This window comes from Lontra canadensis, unplaced genomic scaffold, assembly GCF_010015895.1.
Source record: "Lontra canadensis isolate GAN:19392208 unplaced genomic scaffold, GSC_riverotter_1.0 scaffold13, whole genome shotgun sequence".
Taxonomy (NCBI): domain Eukaryota; kingdom Metazoa; phylum Chordata; class Mammalia; order Carnivora; family Mustelidae; genus Lontra; species Lontra canadensis.
The window spans coordinates 9,564,425-9,588,716 of NW_022631007.1; the positions used below are offsets into that span (position 1 = coordinate 9,564,425).

The 24,292-nt window shown below is 43.8% G+C and overlaps 1 protein-coding gene across 1 annotated transcript in view; it reads right to left on the bottom strand.

Annotated features, from left to right (window-relative positions):
• The window catches only part of DNER (delta/notch like EGF repeat containing), a 308,774-nt gene that overhangs the window by 168,953 nt on the left and 115,529 nt on the right, over positions 1–24,292 (bottom strand). Inside the window, exons 2-4 of the mRNA XM_032857415.1 lie at positions 5,503–5,805; positions 2,968–3,062; positions 563–729 (exon numbers count right to left, since the gene is read on the bottom strand). Coding sequence (XP_032713306.1) covers positions 563–729; positions 2,968–3,062; positions 5,503–5,805 — 565 coding nt within the window. The remainder of the gene's footprint in view (positions 1–562; positions 730–2,967; positions 3,063–5,502; positions 5,806–24,292) is intronic.

Genomic DNA, 24,292 nt, shown 5'->3' on the forward strand with positions numbered 1-24,292 from the left:
GATCAACTGTAGATTTACATATATTTGGGAAAGTGAAAAGTCAAATGCGACCCATGAGGGAGCAGAGGGGGTGGGGAAGAGGAACCGCAGAGGGAGCTGGAATCCCCAAGTCACTTGTGAGCTGGAGGCTCAGCTATAGCAAATGGCTTCCGAGGTGCTGTGCCCAGGGCCCTAGGTCAGGCCTAACTCAGGTGAGAACAGGGTTTTTCTAAGAGACCACCATTCAGGGCCTCAAGTTGCCCACAGGTCCTAGAGAAAGCAGACTAGAGTCAAGAAGAAAGCAGACCTAAGGTTTAGGTGCCAAAGGTCCACGCCGCCTTGTCCAGAGCTGGGATACAGTCTCAGGATTTCAGAGCACGTGCTTTGTTCACACTGAGCCACATGGAAAATATTATCTTAGAAATCAATTTTGATCATAAGCAAAACCTCACCTAAAGTGGAAGGAACAGGGTTGATATCTAGAACGCAGATTATCTGAGCAATATGCCCTCCCTGCCGTCTCTAAACACCACGCCCAGGCTGGGTGAAACCAGACGTGCTCGGGCAGACTGCCATAACTCACCGATGAAGTGGTTGTGTCCCAGGGCGAGCATCTCCTCCAAGAGGACCAGGCCCCCAGGGGCCTGCAGGAGAGTTACACTCCGTCCATCGATGAGGGAGCACTGTTGGAATCCCGTGGCCGTGACTTTCCACAGCAAAATCAGCGAGGCAGTGGCATCTTGCCGAATTCTGGAAACAGGAATGGAGTAAACCAGAAGTTCCTTTCAGAAAAATTCATCTTAGAACCAGTCCACCGACATTAAAAATAAAAATAAAATGACATGGGCATCCACCAAGGTCTCAGGAAGTCGTGACAAAGGTCTGTGTCCCACTTGCTTTTAAAAAGACCACAAGATCAGGAAGAGATGATCACCTTTGCCTAAAAATTGTCATCAGTAATAAAAGGTCTGGAGGGGAGGACGGGGAGGGATGGGGTGGCTGGGGGATGGACACTGGGGAGGGTATATGCTATGATGAGTGCTGTGAATTATGTAAGACTGATGACTCACAGATCTGTACCCCCGAAACAAATCATACATTATAGGTTAATAAAAAATTTTAAAAGGGTATCTTGAGTTCTTTTAGAGACAAATCCTTCTGCAGCCACACCATATGTAGTCCTGCTTGAATTTACTCTAAATGTGTCAGGCATCCCCAAAGGGCTGCCCACATGAGCGACAGTGTGTCACGACCCATGCTTTGAGCTTCTCTTGGCTTTTTCTTATTTCCCGGGTAAAATCAAAGAATGAGATGCTAGAAAGCAAATCAGCCTAGACCTCAGTTCTCCTTCCCTTGCAACACCATCCCTGCAGGCCAGAGCTCTGGCCACACCGAGCTACGGTACCCCCCACCCGCAAGTGGTCTCTGTCCCCAGCTTCCAGCCTTTGCCCCCTTGTGAGCCTGGTTCGTGGGCCATTCTGCAAGGCTTAGCCCACAGGTCACCTCTTCTTTGAGACCCTCTTCCCTGACGGTCTTCCAAGCCCCCAGCTTCGGCCCCGGGGCACAGAGCTCCTGGCTTGCAGTGTCCAGTCAGGGCTTGCTAATTCATGAATAAATGAATTCATGAATAAATGAAAGTCTCAGGGGCTAGCAATCCTTACAAGTGAATTCAAGGCACCCAGAGCTACTCGGCACTCGATCTCACTCTGCCTGGGTCAGCCTGCTATGTTTGCCCTGTCCTACAGCCCAGGAGGGTCTTGAAGAACTTCACGTTTGTTGAGAGGGGGAAAAACCCGAAAGCCAGCGAATGGGATAGAAGAGCAGAACTCTTTGGAAAGGCTTATGAAAGCCGGATCATATGAGCCAGACAAGAAGCGCTAGGAGATGGTCTCATAAACGCAAAGGAAGCTACGGGTCCCTATTTCCCTAAAGCCGGCTCCGGACGGCGCGGGTTCCGTCAGTATTCCGAGCGGTGAAACACTAGGACCGGGGTCCCCCTGCTGGTAGAACTGGAAGCTGCCTCAGAGGCCACACCTACCCCCCCACCCCCTCACCCAGGCCCTTCTTCCCTGGGCGGAGTTCTCTGCCGCTCCGGACTCTCCCCGCCACCCTCCCACACCCGCCCCAGCAGAGTGCGTTGGAGGCTGCAGGGGAGGGGATGCATTTCAGCTCCATTGTATAGAAGGCAAGGTGGGCAAAAATGCTTCTGAATGAATGAAAGAGGTCCACTGCCCCATTCAAAGGAAGCAGATACAGAGCACTAGCTCATCAGGGTCACGTGTCCCTCAGTCTCCTAAAGTCCCTGAGGACGGGACAGCAAATTCCCATTCGGTTGCGTGGGGATGGGGGTTTGGCAGGTAACTGCGACAGAGAAGGATGAGCAGTGGGAACTGTCAGACGGGACTGGGTCACTCTGGGGCTGACTCCAGCCCCACTCCCCAAACCTCCTTCCCCGCACTCCCCCCCACACAGCTGGGGCTCAGCCCTGGCCTTTTCCACATCCCCACCCGTGAGAGTGGGCAGTATGTCGCTGGAAAGAGCTTAAGTTTAAAACAAAGCCAAACAAAACACTATCTTCTCAGATGCTTGTTTTTGAAAATAAAATTATAATGTTTGGATTATAAATTACGTCTATGAACTTAAGCAATGGCCCATTAAACTCACAAGAGGCCAAAGAACTTTGGAAGCAAAAGTCATTGGGGAAGTGAAAGGTCTGGCTCTGGATCTTATCCAAAGCTTCAGGGATTCTGATCTCACACCTTACTCATCCCCTCCAATTCCATAGTTCCACATCCCCAGCCCAGCTGGATCCCCACTGCCATCTTCTCCCCTGAAATAGAGGTCCTTCTGGGTTTTGAGCAATTTAGGCCATGTCTACACATGGAATCCCATTCAGGATTCCCACCAGACTGACCAGACTGACCAATTAACAACCAGCTTAAGGTCAGAGTATCCAGCTTAAGGGTTTCTAGCTGGGAGTTTTCTTACTTGACTGAGGCGTTCTGGGGCACTTCAAAGGACACCAGACGGCCTCCTGCAGAGCTGTTAGAACTGGCATTCCCACAGGCAATATCTGGGACCACCTGGGGAAAAAAAGGGGAGAAACACTTATCAAGGTTGATCATAACACAAGATTCTACTATCAGCAAAATCCCATGAGTGGCCTTTGGATGACACTGGTGAAGACAGAGAGGAGACAAGTGAAACCTTACAAACTCAAAAGAAAATGGCAGAAAAAAATCTGCCATTTGATTTTCTGAAACACCAAAGCTTTTCTGAGAGCCATCTACCAACTCCTGGGTTGCTATACTGGTGAACAGGGTCCTCTCTTCCAGTTACCAAGCAGTCACCAGCCTCTGCTCCAGGCTCAGTCTGGGGTCAAGGGGGACTAAGTGCTTCCAGAACAAGAAGGCAGGCTGAGGACTGGCTTACACACAGCAGGCATAAACTAGGAGAGCAAGCCTCAGAACAAGCAACAGGCAAGAAGCACCTGGTCTGGGTGACCTTGCTCTGGGCAGAGGCGGGTCTTGGAGAGTCTATGCTAAGGCCAAGCAACTGAGAAGTAGCCTATTTTTGCTCCGTGGACTAGCCCTTCATTTTTTAAGTGACACATTCCCAAAAGTAACACGCCAATGCATATAAAAAAGGGGCTCAAGGTGCAGGGTTGGGGGAAATAACTGAATTGTTTAGAAAACACACCGTGAGGGCACCTGGGTGGCTCAGTGGGTTAAAGCCTCTGCCTTTGGCTCAGGTCATGGTCCCAGGGTCCTGGGATCAAGGCCTGCATTGGGCTCCCTGCGAGCCTGCTTCCTTCTCCCTCACTCTCTGCCTGCCTCTCTGTCTACCTGTGATCTCTGTCTGTCAAATAAAAAAATAAAATCTTCAAAAAAAATTAAAATAAAAGAAGAAAGAAAACACAAGTGAACACTGAATGCTGTGTCCAAGTGAGTGGTTGGGACCAATTTGTTCATTCATTCCCAGTGCTGTGAGCACGGTCTTCTCCAGGAAAGTCAAAACAAGGGGGTATTAAATGTATCCCACAGCAATGAATTAGCTGAGAGCAATACAGAAATCCTCGGCATTTCCATCCACACCCAACACTTAGAATTTCCGGTCCAGAAGGCCTGATGGTCAAGGGTCGTGGAGAAGGCCCATCGTGGATATTCAGAGATGCAAATCGACCTGTTCAATTTGTGTTAACTGAGAACTGTTACATCAATTTGAGTCCCTTAAGACCTCAAAGAGCTTCACATCTCTGAAGCGTCATTACTCCATAAAAGGGGAAACCCAAATATATTCCCATCTTCCGCTGGCAACTTTTTAACCTGCTTTTTGAACAGCCTAAGAAATTACAGCATGACAGTAAGATGAGGCATTTCTTTCTACATTTACCAACAGTAGGATAGCATGTCTTTAAATAAATAGATTGCGATGGCTGGCTGGGGAGAAGCTGTCTTTAAGAGACACTTCCTTGATAAATGTAGAATCAAATCTAGTTCACATTTGAAGTGAGTCATTCCGCAAGGAGGGATTCAAATCAAAACTTCAAAGCGTTTATTAAAAGTCTGAAATCAGAACATGTTCACAGTTTTTTAGGTAGGCTGAAAACATTGCCCTGCAGTCTGAAGATGGCCTTCATAAAATGTGTGGCAAAGGAAAAAAAAAAATGGGTCAACTGGTTAGAACTACCCAAGAAAATAAAAGAAGAAATGCCGCCTTGTCTCTTCTATAACAATAAGGGAAATTTCTAGACGTATTCCTTGACTCTGAAACCGCTACACAAGATCTATGTGTTTTGTTATTTAAGCTACAAAACCAGCAGTAATATACAATCACAAGATGTCTTATAAAATACAAGATGTGGAATGGAATTACACTCTATCGATGTTACTTCAAAGTCATGATATGGATTTGTTCCCCGATTCTCCTAGCTAGCAAATTTATGTTGTATGGCAACTTTCAAGGGTCTGCTGAAAATTCCTCAAAATGAGACTTTTGATGAGCTTGACTGAGCTTGACCCAGACTGGACAAGATTCAGTAAACAGTATTTGTTCTCGCCAAAACTGATAAAATTCAGAAACTGCACTGTTAAATGCATTCTTAAACCATTTTAAAAATCACCGATAGCACCTCTTTTTTAAAATCATATTGGCAGCAAGGCACAAAATAATAAACAAGATGTTAAGCGTAATATTAAGGAAAATTTGGTCAACAGTGGAGGGTCTGCCCCCAAGCCAAGATTCTCTCACAGAAATGTATGTGGATATCGTTCCAGAAAATAACTTCCTTCATTTCCTTTCCTTGCTTACTCTTTTTATGCCCACAAATAGTCATTACTGAGAGGTCTCCTTCCTGTAAGGGAAAGCAATCTCCTACACATGGGTGCAGACGGGAAGAAGGGTAGACATGTGGTTTCGTCAGGGTGGTCACTGGACGGTCTTCCATTTTTATTGCCAATATTAGAACCATTGGAATTATTTTAACCTCAGTGGTACCTTACATTTGCGACCAAACGTTCTCACCTCCACTTGATCCCATTTCATTTCTACCACTTTCTGCCCCGTTTTGGGCTGCCAGGTGGGCAAGGTCACGGTGGCCTGAGAGCGGGGCAGGATGATGTCGGGCTCCTGGGTGGCGGGGACAGGCTGCAGCTGCCTGGGGGCCATGGACTCCGTCCAGCCGGAGGCAGGGAGGATGGGCAGCGCCTGGTCACAGTTGGGACCTTCATAGCCGTCATTGCAAATGCAGAGGTAGCCCCCCCTGCTGCTGCTGCTGCTGCAGTTGCCATGGTGACAAGGGGTGCTGGCACAAGGATCCGCCACGAGCTGAAACGAGACCATAAATGGGTCAATTATTCCCTCGTAAGAAAAGCAGAGCTATTGCTGGCCAGTTAGCTCCGGGTCTCAGAGCTGCTGCTCCAGGAAGCCTTGTTTCTGTGGAATCCAGGTCCTTAACCACTTATGCTATCGTGGGGGAACCTCCCAAGGTCATCCCAACATTAATCCCTCCACAGATAACAGTTGACCAGCAAGCACACACCTAGAAAACAGCTTCTCCAAACCTAAGCCCCTAAATAACGTTGATGTCAGGAACACATTTTGAGAGGAATTTTCTAGGGCAAAAGCATTTAAAACTGAGGCTCCTTAGGAAGATACCAATTTTGATTTTTTTTTTTTTTTAAGTGGCCAGTCATGACAAGGGATACTTAAGGATCTCAGTTGGAATCTCCTTTTTCACCTTCTGGACCCTTGCAAGGTTTCCTTATGAGAAATGACTGCCAACTAACTTATCTCCCTAAAGATGTACTTATGTATGTCTCCCAATTTCCACCCTTTTAAGGTGATATTATTTAATTAAAAGCTTCCAAAATGATTGCCCTGTGTGACAATTTTAGCCAGAGTAGAGCTTGGTGGAGACTTATGTTTAGCAGAATTTTATCAAAGTTTCTACCTCATTATTTTGGATGGTGATCACAGGGAAATGTGACCCTGCTGGATATGGAAGAGAAAAATTCACTTGCAGGTCTTTAAATTGTGACAATGTTTCTAAGTAAAGTGTTTACCCCTGAGTCCTTCCTTGACCTATAATTTGCTATGACTTGGAAACATGCTAGAAAAAAAAGGAAATGATCAGCTGTTTCTCTTGAGACAGCTCAAGGGTTCGGACATGTGCTTTATTCAATTATCATTTGCTTTCTATGAACAGAAAATTAGACCTCTATCCGATGTACCCCAGGCTTCTCAGGGCTGATCAGAAAACAGAATTCGGTAAAGAAGAGACTACAGAGAAATGAGACCCTCAATTTCTCTTGCTGAAATGAATTCACACATAAACACACATGGAGAGAATTCTGCATGGTGAAATGGCTTCTCATCCTGTTAATTATCCTTGTCAGACAATTTCCAACAAACTCCTTTAGGAATATTGAGGGATTTGGGATTGAATAAAATGAAGCTCCAAAAATATCACAATGTTTTCTGCTATCACTTGGCAATTCCTTCACAGAATCTCAATTAAAAGGAGTTAGAGGTATCTAAGGAAAATATTTAAACTGTAAGTTATTTTAAATATTTACAATCATTATCAACTTAAAGTAAAACCCAGACTCCTTCCATGTCAGATAAAGCTCTCCCTGATCTGGCCCCTTCTGACCCCTGATGTCCTCTCTTCACTTCTCACTTACACTCTCTCTCCCTCTCCCCCTCTCCCCCTTTGTCCTTAGACTCTGCTGAGATCATTCCCATCTCAGGGCCTTTGCACCTGCTGGGACCTCTGCCCGAATAGGCTTTTCTCCAAGGTTCGCATGCTCTCTACTTCATTTCACAAAGTTTTCTACTCAAATGTCACCTCCTCAGAAAAGCCTTCCCTCACTACAAAATCTAGAATAATCCTTTTTTTCCTCCCACAAATTAATGAGCTCTGTGAGTACAAGGATTTTATCTACTACATTCATGGCACTATTCCTAGCATGTCAAGAAACATGGAAAACATGGTGGGGCTTTTTTTTTTAAGTGTTCACAAAATATTTGGAAGGCAATGCATGATGAGAGACAGATGTGAACTGCTTCCTTTTAGCCACCATATTGTTATCTCATTTCCGATTTATTTTTAGGACGTCTTCATGGAGTGGGTCTCACCTCAAGAATTAACTGACAGGAAGGAAAATTTAATTAGCTAGGATAAAGGGGACGTATAGCCAGGTTTCTGAAATCAACTTTTTTAAAATAACGTCTGAGGTTGACCCAGATGTCACAAATAAAAATATTGAACACAGACCTGAAAACAGAGAAATACTTTTAAGTTAGGTAAATACATTGAAGAGATGATGACAAAAAATAAAAATAATTCCAGAAATCCAAACCTTCATGGTGAAGGTGAGACCAGCTACCTGAGGGCCAGAGAGGCTCTGATACTCTTGCCCCATCATCAGAGCCCACTGCAGGCCACAAGCAGCCCTCAGAGAGGCACCAAGGTCCAGCACACATCAGCACGTCCTCCACGAAAAGAAGGCAAAGCACAGCTCTGTCACAACAAAGGCTACCAGGCATGATGACTACCACTCCCTCTAAGGTGGCCATGGGGAGTTTTCAAAGAACACTGCCGTATAGCATCTCATTTGTGCTCACAACAACCTAGAACTAGAGAAGAACTTTTCCGAACCCGTATCACTGTTCAGAAATGGGACAGAGGAGTGGAGTGACCCATCCCAGCCACTACAAAAGAATAATGCCAGAGCTGAGTCACATCTTCTGACTTCCAGCCAAGAGTTCTAGCCACAACACAGCACTCCAACTTTGGTAGTAAGTTATTATCATACCAAAGAAACAATCCCTGTGCAGAAGGCCAATGGTCAGGGTTATATTTCTGTAAGCAACAGAAAATAAGTAAGGATTAAATGTGGGTCAGTTAAGACCACCAATTTCATACTTGGAATAAAAGTATAAGGATAATACTCAACACATACTGATTGAGGTCTTATAATTTGACATGAACTCTGGCAGATGTGGGAATAAAATGCTAAAAGAAAACAAACAAACAGACAGACAATCTCTGCCCCTATAGAGTTTACAACCAGTAACCTAGTATGAGCACCAAGAACAACAATTGCAAAACTAGTACTACCTGCCGTTCACTGGGTGCTTCCTATGTGCCTACCACTACATTCAGCATTTTAAATTTCCCGGCAGTCCCCTATCTCAGGGCCTTTGCACTGGCTGTTTCTGCTACCTGGAACACTCATTTCTCATGGCTGCTCCCAAAGCTCCTTTGATTCTTTGCTCAAATGTCATCTGGTGAAGACTTCCCTGGCCACACATTTAAACAACATAAATTGAACTGTGCAAAGTCTCCATCCCTTGACATTGTTGATACCTCTTTCCTGGCTTTATTTTTCTCCAAAACATCTATTATGTGCTAATATAATGTGGGGGGAAAAGTTACCTATTTATTATATTGATTTTGTATCTTCCCCCACTAGACTGTAAACTCTGTGAGGTCAGATTTATTTCCCGTGTTTTGTTTACTTGAGGGCCCCCATCCCCCCCTAAGACAGTACCAGGTACATGGGAGCTGCTGAATGAACAGTGACAGAATGACTGACCCAGGGAATGAATGATGTCATACACAAGCAGCTGTCAGAGCCCGTGAGGTGTCCTGCTATAGGAAATGGAACTGGGATTCTCCAGGACCCCGCCCAAGACATGAAAATGCAAATTAAGGAATGCCTCACATACCTGTCCTAAAGTGTTTTAGAGCAATTCAATAACTTTAAGTCAACTTGAAAAGAGGGGAAAGTCTCTGTTGACCTGAGAGCTAAGGCAGAACCAGTACAACCTCCTACCTTTTCCTTGATGAGGGAGGGCAGAAAGAGTAAAGGCTCAGTGGGGGTCACAGATGACCCCCAACACCATGGCATCAGTCCTCAGAGACCATCCATCAGGTGAGCTGCTGCCGAAGCCCATCCCCCCGGGTGCCAGTGGATAAAACCAGGTGCAAAAGGGAGGTCCCCACGGCAATGCCCATTTTGCCACACTCCGGAATCCATTCCACCAGGCAGGAAATAAAGAGCTGGGAGGAAATATGAGAATTAATGCTCTCGTTTAGGAGCTGCTGTCTTCATCCATGAGCGGGAAGCACAAGCAGCATCGGGATGAAGTAAAGACTGATTCATGGGCTGTCGGGAGAGATGCTTCTGGTAAAGATGACAAAAGCTAAGAATGAAGCTGTCAGTTGTTCGGATTTCTGCAGGGGTTCCCGAGAATGACTGATGTGATGAAGAATACACGCGCGCCAGCGCCCTGGGACACAGACCAGAGCCCAGTGTGCTACACGGTCATGGATCCCTTCTTTAAAGTAATCAGTTCATATTAATGCTACTTGCTGGGGTCCTCTATTAGCTGCTTCCCAAACAATGACAACTACCTGCCATTGTGCTCTCGAGCACTTCATTGAAAAAGAGAAAACCGGTCTGATTCCATTGCACAACAACAAATCTAAGATAAATGCAATAATCACCAACCTGTTGTGGAGGTCACTGACTACTGCCCTGGAAGCCCATTAAGTTGGAACTACAAGCAGGAAACAACCAAACCGCCAGAATGCATAAGGAAGCAAAAGATCATAATGAACAGACTTGACTTTGGGGATACTCAAAATTTAACCGGTGATGTTTTCTCGGCTATAATTTCTGGTCTCCATTGATGGGGGTGGGGATGATTAAGTCTTTGTAATACCAGCTATCAGGGAGAAGAAAGAGAAGGCCCCTGGATTAATGCTATTCTGCTTACAACCCACCATCAAGCTCATTGATGAACTGATGCTTGTTCTTGCATCATTAATCACCCATTTAAGCCAAATTTTTTCACATCATAGAACTAATCTGAAAATATTCTTTTCATATTTTATTTGAGACATTTCACCTGCTTTAAATCATTTATACTATAAGAAGGAACATTCTCGGGGATGTGCACAGGGCGATATGGGAGGCCAGACCGGAGTGAAGGGGCCTTCCAACCCTGCTACTTGGGACTGGAAAGCCCTCTCCTGCGACATGTTAGCCATGACCTGTTTTCCTTCCTTAAACTGTCCACTGTCCCTGTTTCCAGCAATTCTAATGTCCCCCACAGCACACAAACTGAAGGATGGAAGGTCACATTTAAAACAGACATAAAAGAGGCCCATTTGGGGGCCTCTGGGTGGCTCAGTCAGTTAAACATCTGACTTAGGCTCAGGTCAGGATCTCAAGGTCCCAGGATCAAGCCCCATGTCGGGCTGCCTGCTCAGCAGGGAATCTGCTTCCCTCTGCCTCTGCCCCCAGTTTGAGCGCTCTCTCTCAAACAAATAAATAAAGTCTTTAAAAAGGGTGGGGGGGAGCAGCCATTTTAGGGTCATTAGATTAAGTAAGTCAAAATTAGCAGAATTAACTCCACATGGAGCCTATGAACCTGTCACCCACATCACCCGGGAGACTGGTCTGAGATAGTGCCCATAGAACTCCTTGCCTAAGGGATCCTTTCACACTGGTTTTGAGTATATGAGCTTCATTCCTACTCAATAAGGCTGATCAGTAATTCATGTGACTTTTCTCGAGCACCGGGTAAGGTATGGAATTTGTGGGACAGACAGTACCTGGAGGAGGACTCGGGAAGATAAATAAAGCCCAGTCCTTGACCTCTAAGAGCTTGCGGTCCAACAGAAGGTTCAGACACATTAACTGGGACCCCCCCCCCAAGCCATCTATTTGAAATCAATGCCCTGCTTGTATGCACATACACTATTTCAATCCTTTGTTGGATGAACTGAAGTCCCTAATGCTGAGAGAGACCATGGGTTTGATAATGGCAGGTCTGAAAGGAGCAGACAGGAGTCGATCTCAGAGCTAGTCTCTCTGAGGTGACCGTGGCAGCTCTCAACAAAACAAGGGCAGTGGCAAGGAGTTTTCTGATGAAAAATAGATCAGCTGAGCAACAGTCCTGGCGTTGGTCTGCACGGGGCACTGAGAGGCCCTGGCCAAGTCACTCGGCTGCCCTGGACACACATTCCTCACACGTCAAGTGACGGCCTCGGGCAGAACATCTCAAGGCCTCCTCCAGCTCTGGGATTTTGGATTCTATTGACAGCCACTTGGTTTTCATTGACCCTGTTTTCAGAGGGTCCAGACAAGTACAGAGAAACCCTGAAGCTCCCTCCCTCCCTCATTTATACCCATTGCTCCATGGGCAGAGTTGTCCCCAGAATGAGAAAGGTGTTTGAGGAACCCGAACCCAACAAAGGCAGGAAGGAGGATCTGCACGCATTGATGGAGCTCACGATGTGACCCAGGCCATGCAGCACCCTGAGGGGATGTGGAGGACTCATGGCTCTTACAGAGGAGAGAGGAGGAAGATGCAGGTACCTAAGAGAAATACCTCAGGGGCGTTTGTGCGTGGTGTTAAGAAATAAATAGAATAGGGGCACCTGGGTGGCTCAGTCAGTTGGGCGTCCAACTCTTGATTTCTGCTCAGGTCATGATCTCAGGGTCATGAGATCGAGCCCCATGTCAGGCTCCATGCTGGGTGTAGAGCCTGTTTGAGATCCTCTCCCTGCCTCTGCCCCACCCCTCCCACTCATACTCTCTCTCTAAAAATTAAAAAATTTCTTAAAAAAATAAATAAGTAGAATGGGCCTTTGCTTTAGTAATTTTTCTAAGCAGAAAAATCAATTAAGGAACTTTTTAATACAGATTCCATGATATTCCTATCATAGGAAGAAGAGGCGCCTTCCTAAGCAAGGAACAAAAACCAAAGCCTGAAAGCAGTATTTCTTGACCTCAGCACTCTTGACTCTTCAGGCTGGATCACCCTTTGTTGGGGTGGATGTCCCACAGATTGTAGGATGTTTTGCAACACTCCCATCTCTACTTAGCAGATGACAGAACCCCTTCTGCCCACAGTGACAGTGGTGACAACCAAAATATCTCCAGACATTGCCGAAGTCACCCGGAACAGAGTCACTTCCAGTTCAGGACCATGGCCCTCAAGGAACAGATGGATGCATTTCACTCCATCAAAATGTGTGAAAATCCTGTATGACTTTATAAATCAGGTCAAAAGGTAACAACATGGTGGGGGGAAATATGTACAATGTATGACGGAAAGACTAAATCCCCTCATTATATCAATTCCTACATGTCAATAAAAGACACCTCAATAAAAAGGGCAAGGAAATAAGCAACACACAGACAGAGATGTGTGAAATTGTGCCATTTTTATAATATTTTTGTTTTTTATAAGATTTTATTTATTCATTTGAGAAAGAGAGAGAGAGAACATGAGCAGAGGAAGGAGCAGAAGGAGAGGGAGAAGCAGGCTCCCAATTAATAGGGAGCCCAACGTGGGGCTCGATCCCAGGACCCTGAGATCACAACCAGAGCTGAAGTCAGACATTTAACCAACTGAGCCACCCAGGTGCCCTTTATAATATTTTTAAACACAAAGCACAATGCTATGTGATTATTTGTACGTGTCTAGGTGCACACAAATTTTTAAAAGCAGAATGAAACCTCATTTTTGTAATCTGGGCAGCAGACTCGGTCAAGGAGCTCTTTAAACCACGACCCCCTCCCCAAAGCTGCTAATCGAGCACTCTGAGGGTGAGGCCTAGAAACCTCCATCTCTCAGCATTCCCCAGATGATTCCGACACGCCTGGTCCAAAACCCAGGATGTAGAATTTGCGGCTAAAACCCAGGGGTTACCACACAACAAGCACAGGCCCAGTCCAGGATTGGGAAATGAAGTTTTGCCAGAACACGACCACAGCCATCTGTTCACGTGACCCATCAGCAGCAGGGTGATTGCCAAGGACACTCTGGGCCCATAAAACCGATACGATATCTATTATGTGGCCCTTCGGTTTGCCAATCAATCCCTCATCCAGATGATACTGACTCTGGGGTTCACCAAAGGGAAAAACAGATAGGTGGGTTCCTCTAGGAAGACTTCCAAGGAGAAAAGCTTGAACAGAGAGCACTATACGGACAATAGCAATTCATCCATTTTTTTTTCCCCACCCGACTGTCTTACTGGGCTGGCCTGCCCCAAGTGAGTGGTTACAGAAGGACTTCTTGGCCATATAGCTTTAGGCAGAGAAGGGACCAGATGTTCTTTTAACCATAAGTCTGTGCAAGGATTGGGCAGAAGGAATCTTGGCACCACGATGGGAATACTTGTCTAGATAACTCAGCACCAAGCTGACCACAGGACAGGGCCACACACCCACCTCCCCTTCACTGGAAGGAGCATGGGACTTCTCTCCCTTCCCTCCCAGCCATCCACTGGACTATGTGAAGATCAATAATGGGAAGCCCACTGCAGAAGCCAGACACAGAAACGGGCTGAGCACTGGAGAAAGGTGGGTGGGAGAGCCACACAGACCAGGGGTCTTGAAAGACCAGGAGAGTGTCTCTGCTGGCCGGCCCACAGGGAGATGGGGACCACGAGAAAGACAATTCCAGAATTTGGAGTTTAGGGTTTCTGGCAAAATGCTAATAAGCACTTGCACTGTGATATAGTAGAGAAAACCTGTGGTTTTATGCCCACTTGTGGATGACTGTGGACAAGGCAGGAAGTTTCCTGGGACTCAGTTTCCCCAACTGTAAAAGTAAGGGATGGGACTGGAGAGCCCTAATGTACTTTCAGGTCTGAATATGAGCTTTCTCTATCCAAAATAGCAATTGCACTGGTTAGAAATGTCGCTTCATGCTGAAAGACAAATGAACACTGTTGCAATCCAACTGTCACAGTATTTTTGCCTTAAAAAGGAATTTTTCCCACTTGGTTCAATAAAGATCTCAATTATATTCCAACACCAACTGCTTACCCACTAGGAGTAAAGATGTGGAAAAAAATCCACTACAGTGCTTATGCCAGTAGTAAACTCTGCCAAGAAAGGCATCCCATGATATCTTTTTTTCCAAATCCAAATAATAAAAATGCTCATTCACTTTACTGAATCAAGTACTACATGTCTTAGTAAAACCCACATTCTCGTGTTTTGATATTTCTTCACCTCTGCATTAGCGACTCTAGATCTACTGGAAAACTTATCCCAATACTAATCTGGGCAGTCCACTTTTCGCCTCAATTCTGGGTTGATTTTCTTGAAATCAGCCTGTCCGGATTTTCACATGTAGGTGGAGTTACATTTGTAAGTAGCCTAAAACGAAATTGCAAGCAGAACTCAAATTTCTGACTGTGAAATGAATCCATTAAAAATAAACTACTACGTGTCTAATTATTCTCCTGCCCGTTTTCATAGGATCTCTCTAAAACACGCTCTCTTTGGAAATGATCTTGAAACAGTCCTACTCTTGCTTTACTCTTTTGACGTACTGGGTCGAGTCAGGCTAATGAGTCCCAAAGCCCCACTCAGTCAGAGATACATCAAGATTTAAATAATTGTTCTTCAAAAACCCTTCATGCCTCAGTTTCCATAGTCAACTGAGTCTTAAGGGATCACACTCAACCACATTTACTGACACAGGCACACCATCCTCAAAGGAGGTGTTGTTGCTCCCTTTCCTCTTAGTCATTCAAAGACCAGTTTCTTGAATCAGAAATTTATGGAATAATACCAGTGCATGCATTTCTTGTTTCGCTTCTCATCAGAAAGACTTACACATCCTGGCAAACTCTTTTAACAACAGTGCTGAGAATACAGGAGATATGTCAACTTTTATCCCCCTGCCTACCCAGGAAAAGAAGCCTGCGGCAGACTGGGAATTAAACTTCCTACGAAGGTCATATGATCACTGCAACAGATGCAGGAAAAGCATTTTATTAAATTTAACATTCACTTAGAGTGAAGACTTTTAGAAAATAGAAGGCATTTCTTCAATCTAAAAAAAAAAATAACAAAACAAAAAACAAAACCTTCAGCAAATGTAATGCTTATTGGTATTGAAAAGTTTCTCACTGAGATCGAGAGTGAAGCAGGGATGTTTTTTATTGCTGCTTCCACTGAACATTGCATAAGGTCCTAACCAGTACAAGGAAGCAAGGATAAAAAGAAAGTGTAAGGATTGAATAGGAAAAAAACCTGTCATGATTCACAGACTATGATTATGCATGCTAGTTATTAGAATATGGAATGTCAGCAAGTTTGCTAGATATAAGGTAAAAAAAATTTTTTAATTGCATCTCTATGTATCAGAAATAAAATTTTCAAAGGTGTTGTTTACAACATAAAATCCCCCCAAACCTAAGAATAAACCAAATGAAAGAAGTGTATGGTCTCAATGAAGAGAACTATAATATAGCAAAATAGTATTAAGAAAAATAAAGAGGACTTTTGTAAATGGAGGGTCATTCTAGTCATAGACTAAAGACAATATTACAAAGGTTCCGATTTTCCCCAACGTGATCTACAGATTCAATGGAATTGCAACAGAAACCAGTTTTTTTCCTGTTCTTTGTGTAAAATGACCCCCAGATAGACCAAAAAATCTTGAATAAAAATAGTATTGAGGGCTTGCTCCTATAAGAGATCAGGAATCTTAAAGCTAAGGTCATTGGAACACTGGATAGTTAAGAACTAGAAAGATCACATACAGGCACTTCATTTATGGAATTGGGTAGTGCAATAAATACAGTCTTTTCAGGGCACCTGCATGGCTCAGTGGGTTAAACCTCTGCCTTCAGCTCAGGTCATGATCTCAAGGTCCTGGGATCAAGTCCTGAATCAGGCTCTCTGCTCAGCAAGGAACCTGCTCCTCTCTCTCTTTCTCTCTCTCTCTCTCTGCTTGACTACTCTCTCTCTCTGTCAAATAAATAAAATCTTTAAAATATATATATATAGTCTTCTCAGTAGCTATCCATAGGGGTAAAAAAATTAAGTTTAACTCCTCCCTCGCATCATCCACAAAATTTAAGTCACAAGTGAATTGCAAATCTGAAATAAAAGGCAAAAAAATAAAGCTTCAAAATATTAACAGAAAAGAATATCTTCATGACTTTAGAGTGAATAAATATTTAATAAACAGGACACAAAAAGCATTAAGTATAATGGAAAAATTATTAATGAGTTTCACTGTATTCATTACAGAAATTAGAAATTTCTTTTTATCAAAACACACCAATAGGGGCACCTGCTGGCTCAGCTGGTTAAGCATCTGACTCTTGGTTTCAGCTCAGGTCATGATCTCAGGGTCATGGGATCAAGTCTTACATCAAGCTTTGCACTCAGCACAGAGTCTACTTGGGACTCTCTCTCTTCCTCTGCCCCTACCCTGCTCGTGCTCTTTTTCTCTCTCTCAAATAAACAAATAAATCTTTAAACACACACACACACACACACACACACACACACACACACACACACCAATAAAAGAGTAAAAATGCAAGCCACTGGATAGAGGGAGGTATTTGCAATACATGTAACCAGCAAAGGGCTCATCTCCAGGATAAAGAATTGTTTACATTAATTAAGGGGGCATGGTAGAGAAAACATCAGAGAAAAATGGGCAAGAGACCTAAACAGGCTCATCTCAAAAAACAAAACAAAACAAATGGCCAAAATATATAAGAAAAGTTGTTCAAAATCATTAATAATCAGAAATCCAATTTAAAAAATCATAATAAGAGATTACTATGCATTTAAAATAATGACAAAAATCAAAAGACTGACAAGGTCAAGTGTTGATGAGAACATAATAAAACAGAAAGAATAAATTAGTGGTGGACTATGTGTAGTTACAACTGCTTTGGAAACTGTTGGGCGTTATTTCTTAAGGCTGAACAAGTATTTACCTTCTGACCTGGAAATCCACACCTAGATATATGCCTAATAGAGAAGCAGGCAAACGTGCACTGAGAGACATATAGAGAACGCGCATATGTCTATTCATAATTGCCAAAAGTGGAAACCACTCAAATATCCATTGAATCAAATATATAAATAAATTGTAGGATCCTCATACCGAGGAACGTTCTCCAGCCATGGAAAAGAAAGAAACATGGTCTTGCAAAACAATGTGAATAAATTCCCTAACGCAACATGGTTCTCATTTGTGGGATGATGACAAACAGCAAAAATGAAGCATGAAAGTCGGGACAATGGTTACCTCTGGGGAGAAGCGCAAGACGGCATTCAGAAAGAGGCTGAAGGGTACCATTCTCACTCTTGACTTGGTCAGTAGTTATAAAGGTCATCATTTTATGATATGTTGAGCTGTACCTGTTGATTGGTGCACTTTTCTGTATGTGTGTTATACTTCACAATTTAAAACAAAATTTGAGGGTGCCTGGGTGACTCAGTCATTAAGTGTCTGGTTTCAGCTCAGGTCATAATCCCGGGGTCCTGGGATCGAGCCCCACATCGGTCTCCCTGCTCAGCGGGAAGCCTGCTTCTCCCTCTCCCACTCCCCCTGCCTTTGTTCCTCTTTATGTGTGTCTCTCCCTATCCAATAAATAAATAAAATATTTAAAAAGTTAAAAATTAAAATTAAAAAAAAAACACAAAATTTGATGCCCACCATATACACATATCAGGTTTATTTTAACCCACTGGTCAGTTAAAGGCAGGACCCACCCTTTAGAGGCCTCCTTCCCTTAATTCATGATGCCTTTTCCCATTCATTCAGTCAGTTGTATCATCATCCAACATGCCCTAAAAACAGGGTCCTGCACAGTGAAGATTCTAACTTTTTAGCATACTGATCTTAGGAATTCTGTTAGGAAGTTTAGAATTTTATTTTTTCAAATAAAGGTGAATTTTTAAATTAATCATAATTTTTTTTAAGATTTTTTATTTATTTATTTGACAGAGAGAGATCACAAGTAGGCAGAAAGGCAGGTAGAGAGAGAGGGAAGCAGGCTCCCCACTGAGCAGGGAGCCAGATGCAGGCCTCATTCCCAGGATCCTGAGATCATGACCTGAGCCGAAGGCAGAGGCTTAACCCACTGAGCCACCCACGTGCCCTAATGATAATTTCTATATCTAGCAATGAAATGATGGAAGACGCAATCTCATAGGCTCAGTATGGCCATCATGGAAGGGGTCCAGCCATGTATCTAGAAATATACGGAGGAATGACACCAGCCTTAAGGTCAGTGACCAGTGGAGTCACTGGTCAGATGAGTAAGTAACAGATGAGTAAGCCGGGACTTTATCACAGTGAAGTCAGAGTCATGAGATGCACATACAGAGTGCAATGAAACACAGGGAGTGGGGCGCTGCATTCACCAAGGCAATTCAGAACATCTTCGGGCGTAAAGTAAGTCTCAAGGGTCAAGTAGGAACTATCCAAGGAAAGGGGAGCATTCTGCCAGGGTACCAGCAGGTTCAAAAGCCCTGAGGGATGAAAGAGGTGGCTTATGGAGACCACTACAAATACTCCGGCTCGACTGGAGAGCGGGCCACATGCCAGCAAGTTTCCGAGGTTGTGTCTTTGCCGTCTACAACTCTGTGGCCAGTGGGATGACCTGAGGGACAGAAGAAGGTAACTGTCCTTGGCAGGAGCCCTGTCTTCTCAAGGCAACTGCACCCTTATCTTGGGAGTTTCCTGTACCCAGAGTTCCCCGTCCTGAAAGACCCCTGGAGCTGCTGGCAAAGGTGATGAAACCAACTTGCCTTTGCCCAAAAGTGAGCCTAAGGCTCCTTCCTCACGCTCCATCCAGGTGGTAGACACTGCAGAGGGGCTCCTGGATTCTGAGAGACTCTCCCCCAGCACAGCGGCCACCTGAGGCCATGGGGCCAAGGAAGTCAAGCAGGAATCAAGATGCAGCAGCCTCTCTGTTCTTCCCCTGGTTTGGTGTCTGTCCTAGAAGCTTTGGGAAATCAAGGAAACCAGGTAAGCAAGAGTGGGGACTCCAGTCAGTCTCCCACTTTCAAAAGAGCCTCCCATTCCTGTTAGGGACCCCAAAGGTAATCTCTAAATATTAAAATGTGCTCATCTCTCCATCCTTGAAAACAAGCATAAGTGACAAATGACACCTAGATGGGGGAGGGGAGCAAGGAGCTGCTAACCCAGACACATAGCAGGCCCTCAATCAGTATGTATTGTCTGAATCCAAGAAAGGGCATTGCTTTCTTTTAGAGCATTCTTCACTCAGAGCATTTCCCACCAGGCATGCAGGGTTCTATACTGGCCAGGCTCGGTAGTCCAGGATCCTGAAGAAAAGTTGGCAGAGAATCCTGCAGATGTCCCTGATACCAGGTCAAAGAGTGCAAATCCGGGTCACCTTGTTTGGGTAAGGCTTTTGCTTGAAGATGTCCAGTGCTTCACATGCCCGCATACCTGCTGGCCTCTTAACCACTTTGATGTGTGTTTTTCTCTCTGCAGGCACGAAAACTCCCTTTGCTCTCTTTTCAGTTTTTCCGACCTTCAGTGGAAACAGCTGCTCTAATTTTAATGCCCATCTGCTCCCCGAGATGAGGGCAAGAATCAGTGGCTCTGTCGATTAATCTAAAGTTTTCATGTTGTTGAACCTCATTGACCTGGGGATAAGCCTTCTAGAATCAGCAGGCTTCACAGAGGCAACACCACGAAGATGAAAGATAAAAGGAAAGAATGAAATAAAAGGCTAGCAGGCCCTAGATATCCAGTAGCAATTGTTTTTAAATCCACAAAAGCTGAAGCCCCCCAAAGTGCATGTGAGCTCAGATTAGTCATTTCATTGAGTGGTTGGAAAGAAACTCTCCAAATGGCCAACAACGGCTAGTAAAAAGCCAGGTTTTTGTTTTGTATTTTATGTTTTGTGTTTTCCAAGAGGGAGCTGAGAGGAATTTTGAAGTTATACAAGGCAAAAGAAATAAAAGCAAAATTATAAGGGAAAAGAAAAGCAGCGTTGAGAATGAGGGGGGCACTCCATAGAAGCTAAAACAGCCATGGGTTGTGAAGCACAGAAACAAGGCTGGTCAGCAACAGAGACTGGAGCCTCCACCATCAGGGAGTGAGGGCAGGGAACAGAGGGAGGAGGAACAGAAAACCACCCCACCTTCATTTTGCAGCCCTGTGGACAGAGGGAAGCAGGAGAGAGAAACTTCTAGCTCTTCTTCAGTGCACTGCCTTTGAAGACGCAGAGGGATTTCCTCCACCATGACAAGCTGCATTTTAAACCAACAGAGAGCTGTTGCCTGTGTAATTATATCCACAGATATAGTTACAGTAGGGTCCAATGGCTTAGAGGTACTCTACGATACTAATGATCCAAATTATTGCCTTAGAAACACAAATATTTAGCACTTTCAGTGAAGGCATGAAATTAGAAGGGCAGTAAAATCCCCCAGAAAACTGTTAGGAAAGCATAACCATGTAGAAAGAATTAAGGGTTTTCGGCAAACTGAATTTTATTTTATTTTTTTTTTTTTTTTAGCACAGAGCCTCCTCTGAACTGTTTTAGAATGTTAAGGAAACCAATCCCATTTAATAATGCTTGCCAATTTGGACTACGTGAATTAAGCTCGTGTGTAAAGATTACAGACACTATGACTCTTCTTACATATGTAAATGCTATAGGCACCTGGGAAATAAAGAGCTTAATTGATGGAAAATTTCATTATTCAGGACTTTTATGATCAAGATTGAACTGATGGGCAGGCCTTTCTCCAGCTAAAACCATGTAACAACATTAGATACAATAGAAAAAGCTTTCACTCAAAGGTGAGCTTTGAAAGCAGGTGGGAGAGAAGGCGGATCCTTACGTTTCAGGAATGATTAAGAGAACTCACAACCAGAGCCATTAGTAGACAATACTGCATTGACCACAATGGTTATAAACCTGGAAATAAGACCTAAGGACTGGGGTTTGGGTTCCAGACATTACACAGAGATGGGAACTATGGCCCTAAGCCCAGGAAAAGAGGGGGATCTACAACTACACCCACACATAAAGCCTCTGAGTCCCACCCTTGCTTTTTCTGAAGGGGGTTTGTCCCTGTCCAGGAGCACCTGGCTGGCTCAGTTGGTAAAGTGTGTGACTCATGATCTCAGGTTTGTGGGTTTGAGCCCCACCTTGGGTATAGAGATCACTTAAAATCTTAAAAGAAAAGTGGGTGTGGGTCCTGGAGATAACTCTACCAGCAGGCTTAGAGAAACAGCAGAAAAGCTGACATCTTTTCAGGGTCTTTCAATGAAAAAAAAAGATGACCCATGAGTAATCAAAACCTCCCGTATGAATGTCCCACGCAATTAACATCCTCTTGATATGGAAATCCTAAGCCCAAAACCAGCAGAGCGAAGGACTACCTCTTTTACAATGCAGAGCTCATGAGGCTCACATGCAGGCACGCACACACAGACACTTACCAAAATGAGCTCGCAGTAACAAATTACAGAGCACACAGAAAAACAAACCATCGTTAGCATGTGCAAATGTGGATAAAAAGTCAACAAATTCCTTCCCTGCTACAGAAACATACTGATATATTTTAAGATAAAACAAGACGCATAAGCTATTTTTGAAACTTCTTTATGATTCCCCACTTAAATTTACTTCTTTGATTAACTGACCTGATTAACTGTTGGTATTTTTGATAAGAGGGCTTGTGCCAAAGAATACTCATTGCTAATAAAAGCCACAATTTTTGATTGCTTACACTATGCATGGTACAATTCCCAGTGTTTTCCAAGCATCAACTCATTTCATCTTTGCTATAATCCTATGCAGTATGTATTGTTATCTGCACATTATCTCTGATGCTCAGAAAATTAGAATGACTTCCCCACAGTCATTGGCTAGTTCATAATGAGAATATTAATCCAGACAGGAAGATACAATTCCAACCAAAATCTCATATTCTTTTTTTTCTCCTGATTTGTTGAATTGATCCAAAAAATTCAAATGGAAGAGGAGAGGACCAAGGATTTCCAAGATAACTTAACAAAAAAATAAAGACATATTGTTTTGTCCTGGATTAAAATTTATTATGAAGCTACAATCATTTTGACAGTATAGTACTGGGACAGGGACAGACAAGTAGAATAATGTATCAGAAAAGAGAACACAGAGATATAGTGTAGAAACCAAGAAACAGTATGTAACAAAGAAGGCATTAAAAATTAGTGCAGAGACAAACCATAAGAGACTCTTAATCTCACAAAACAAACTGAAGGTTGCTGGGGGGAGGGAGGTCAGGAGAGGGTGGTGGGGTTATGGACATTGGGGAGGGTATGTGCTATGGTGAGTGCTGTGAAGTGTGTAAACCCAGCAATTCACAAACCTATACCCCTGGGGCCAATAATATATTTTATGTTTATTAAAAATTTGAAAAAAAAATTAGTGCAGAAAGGATAAGTGGTACCTGAAGAAGTAATGATTCCTGTGGCTAAAATAACTATGTAACTCATGCCACATACACTCACCAAAAGTGAATCTCAGATGAATTTTGTATCAAAATTTAGAAATATAACCAGGGGTGCCTGAGGGCTCAGTCATTAGGCATCTGTCTTCGGCTCAGGTCATGATCCCGGGGTCCTGGAATCAAACCCCATATCAGGCTCCCTGCTTAGCAGGGAGACTGCTTCTCCCTCTCCCACTTCCCCTGCTTGTATTCCCTCTCTTGCTATCTGCCTCTCTGTCAAATAAATAAAATCTTTAAAAATATATATTGAAAATATAACCATTAAAATTTATGTCAGCAGTCTGTAAATTACCATTTATGGACCATATCTGGCCCCACTGCTTGATTTAAGAAATAAAGTTTTATTGGAACAGAGTCACACCCATTTCTATAGGTATTATCCATAGCTGCTTTCACAGAGTTGAGTGGTTGCAACAAACAGGGGCCAGTAAAGCCTAAAATATTGATTCTCTGCCCCCTGAAGAAAAAGTTTGCAGATTCCTACTCTAGATGGAAATATAGAAGAATATCTTTATGACCCCAAGGTCGGAAAGAATCTCTTGAGTAAGACTCATAAAAGAGGAACATATTAAACTACATGAAAATTTAAATGAACAAACTAGGGATATATCTGACAGCCACAGACAAACACAGTGGTGAGTGGAGGCGGAAGAAGACTAACAACAGAAGGATAGATTCAGTAAGACTCTTCTATGTACATTTTATATCTGTGTTGTAAAAAATATAAACACACACAGGAGAAGAGCCAGGGTGGCTCAGTCAGTTGAGCGTCTGACTCTTGGTTTTGGCTCAGGTCATGATCTCAGGGTCATGAGATCAAGCCCCGTGTTGGGCTCTGCACTCAGGGGGGAGGCTGCTTAAGATTCCCTCTCTCCCTCTCCCATTCCCTCTGCCCCAATCCCCCCAAAATAAATAAATTTTTAAAACTATATATGCACACGGAGATGGCTTAAATACCAACCCACAATAACAATGTTTCTGGACAGAGAGGAGGGAAGGGCGTTGGGGAGGATTAGGAGGGTGGGATGGGAGTAGTGGGCTTCAGTATCTCCGCCTGTTTTATTAAAAAAAAAAAGCTGAAGCAAATATGCCAGTTTCTGAGCCTCAGTGGCAGATCTAATTATATTATCTCTGTGCTTTTCTATGTGTTTGAAATATTTCATAATAAAAACTTAAATTTAAAATGTGGTCTTGGGGTGCCTGGGGGGCTCAGTCAGTTAAGCATCTGCCTTTGGTTCAGGTCATGATCCCAGGATTCTGGGATCGAGCCCCACATCAGGCTCCCTGCTCAGCAGGGAGTCTGCTTCTCCCTCTCCCTCTGCTCCTCCCCACCTCCCTACCCCGCTCCTGCTTGCTCTTGCTCTCTCTCAGATAAATAAATAAAATCATTTTTTTTTAAATGTGATCTTTGTCATTGAACAAATACTTATTGAGCACCCTCTGTGTACCAGAAATTGCTCTAGCAGAGCCTGGCA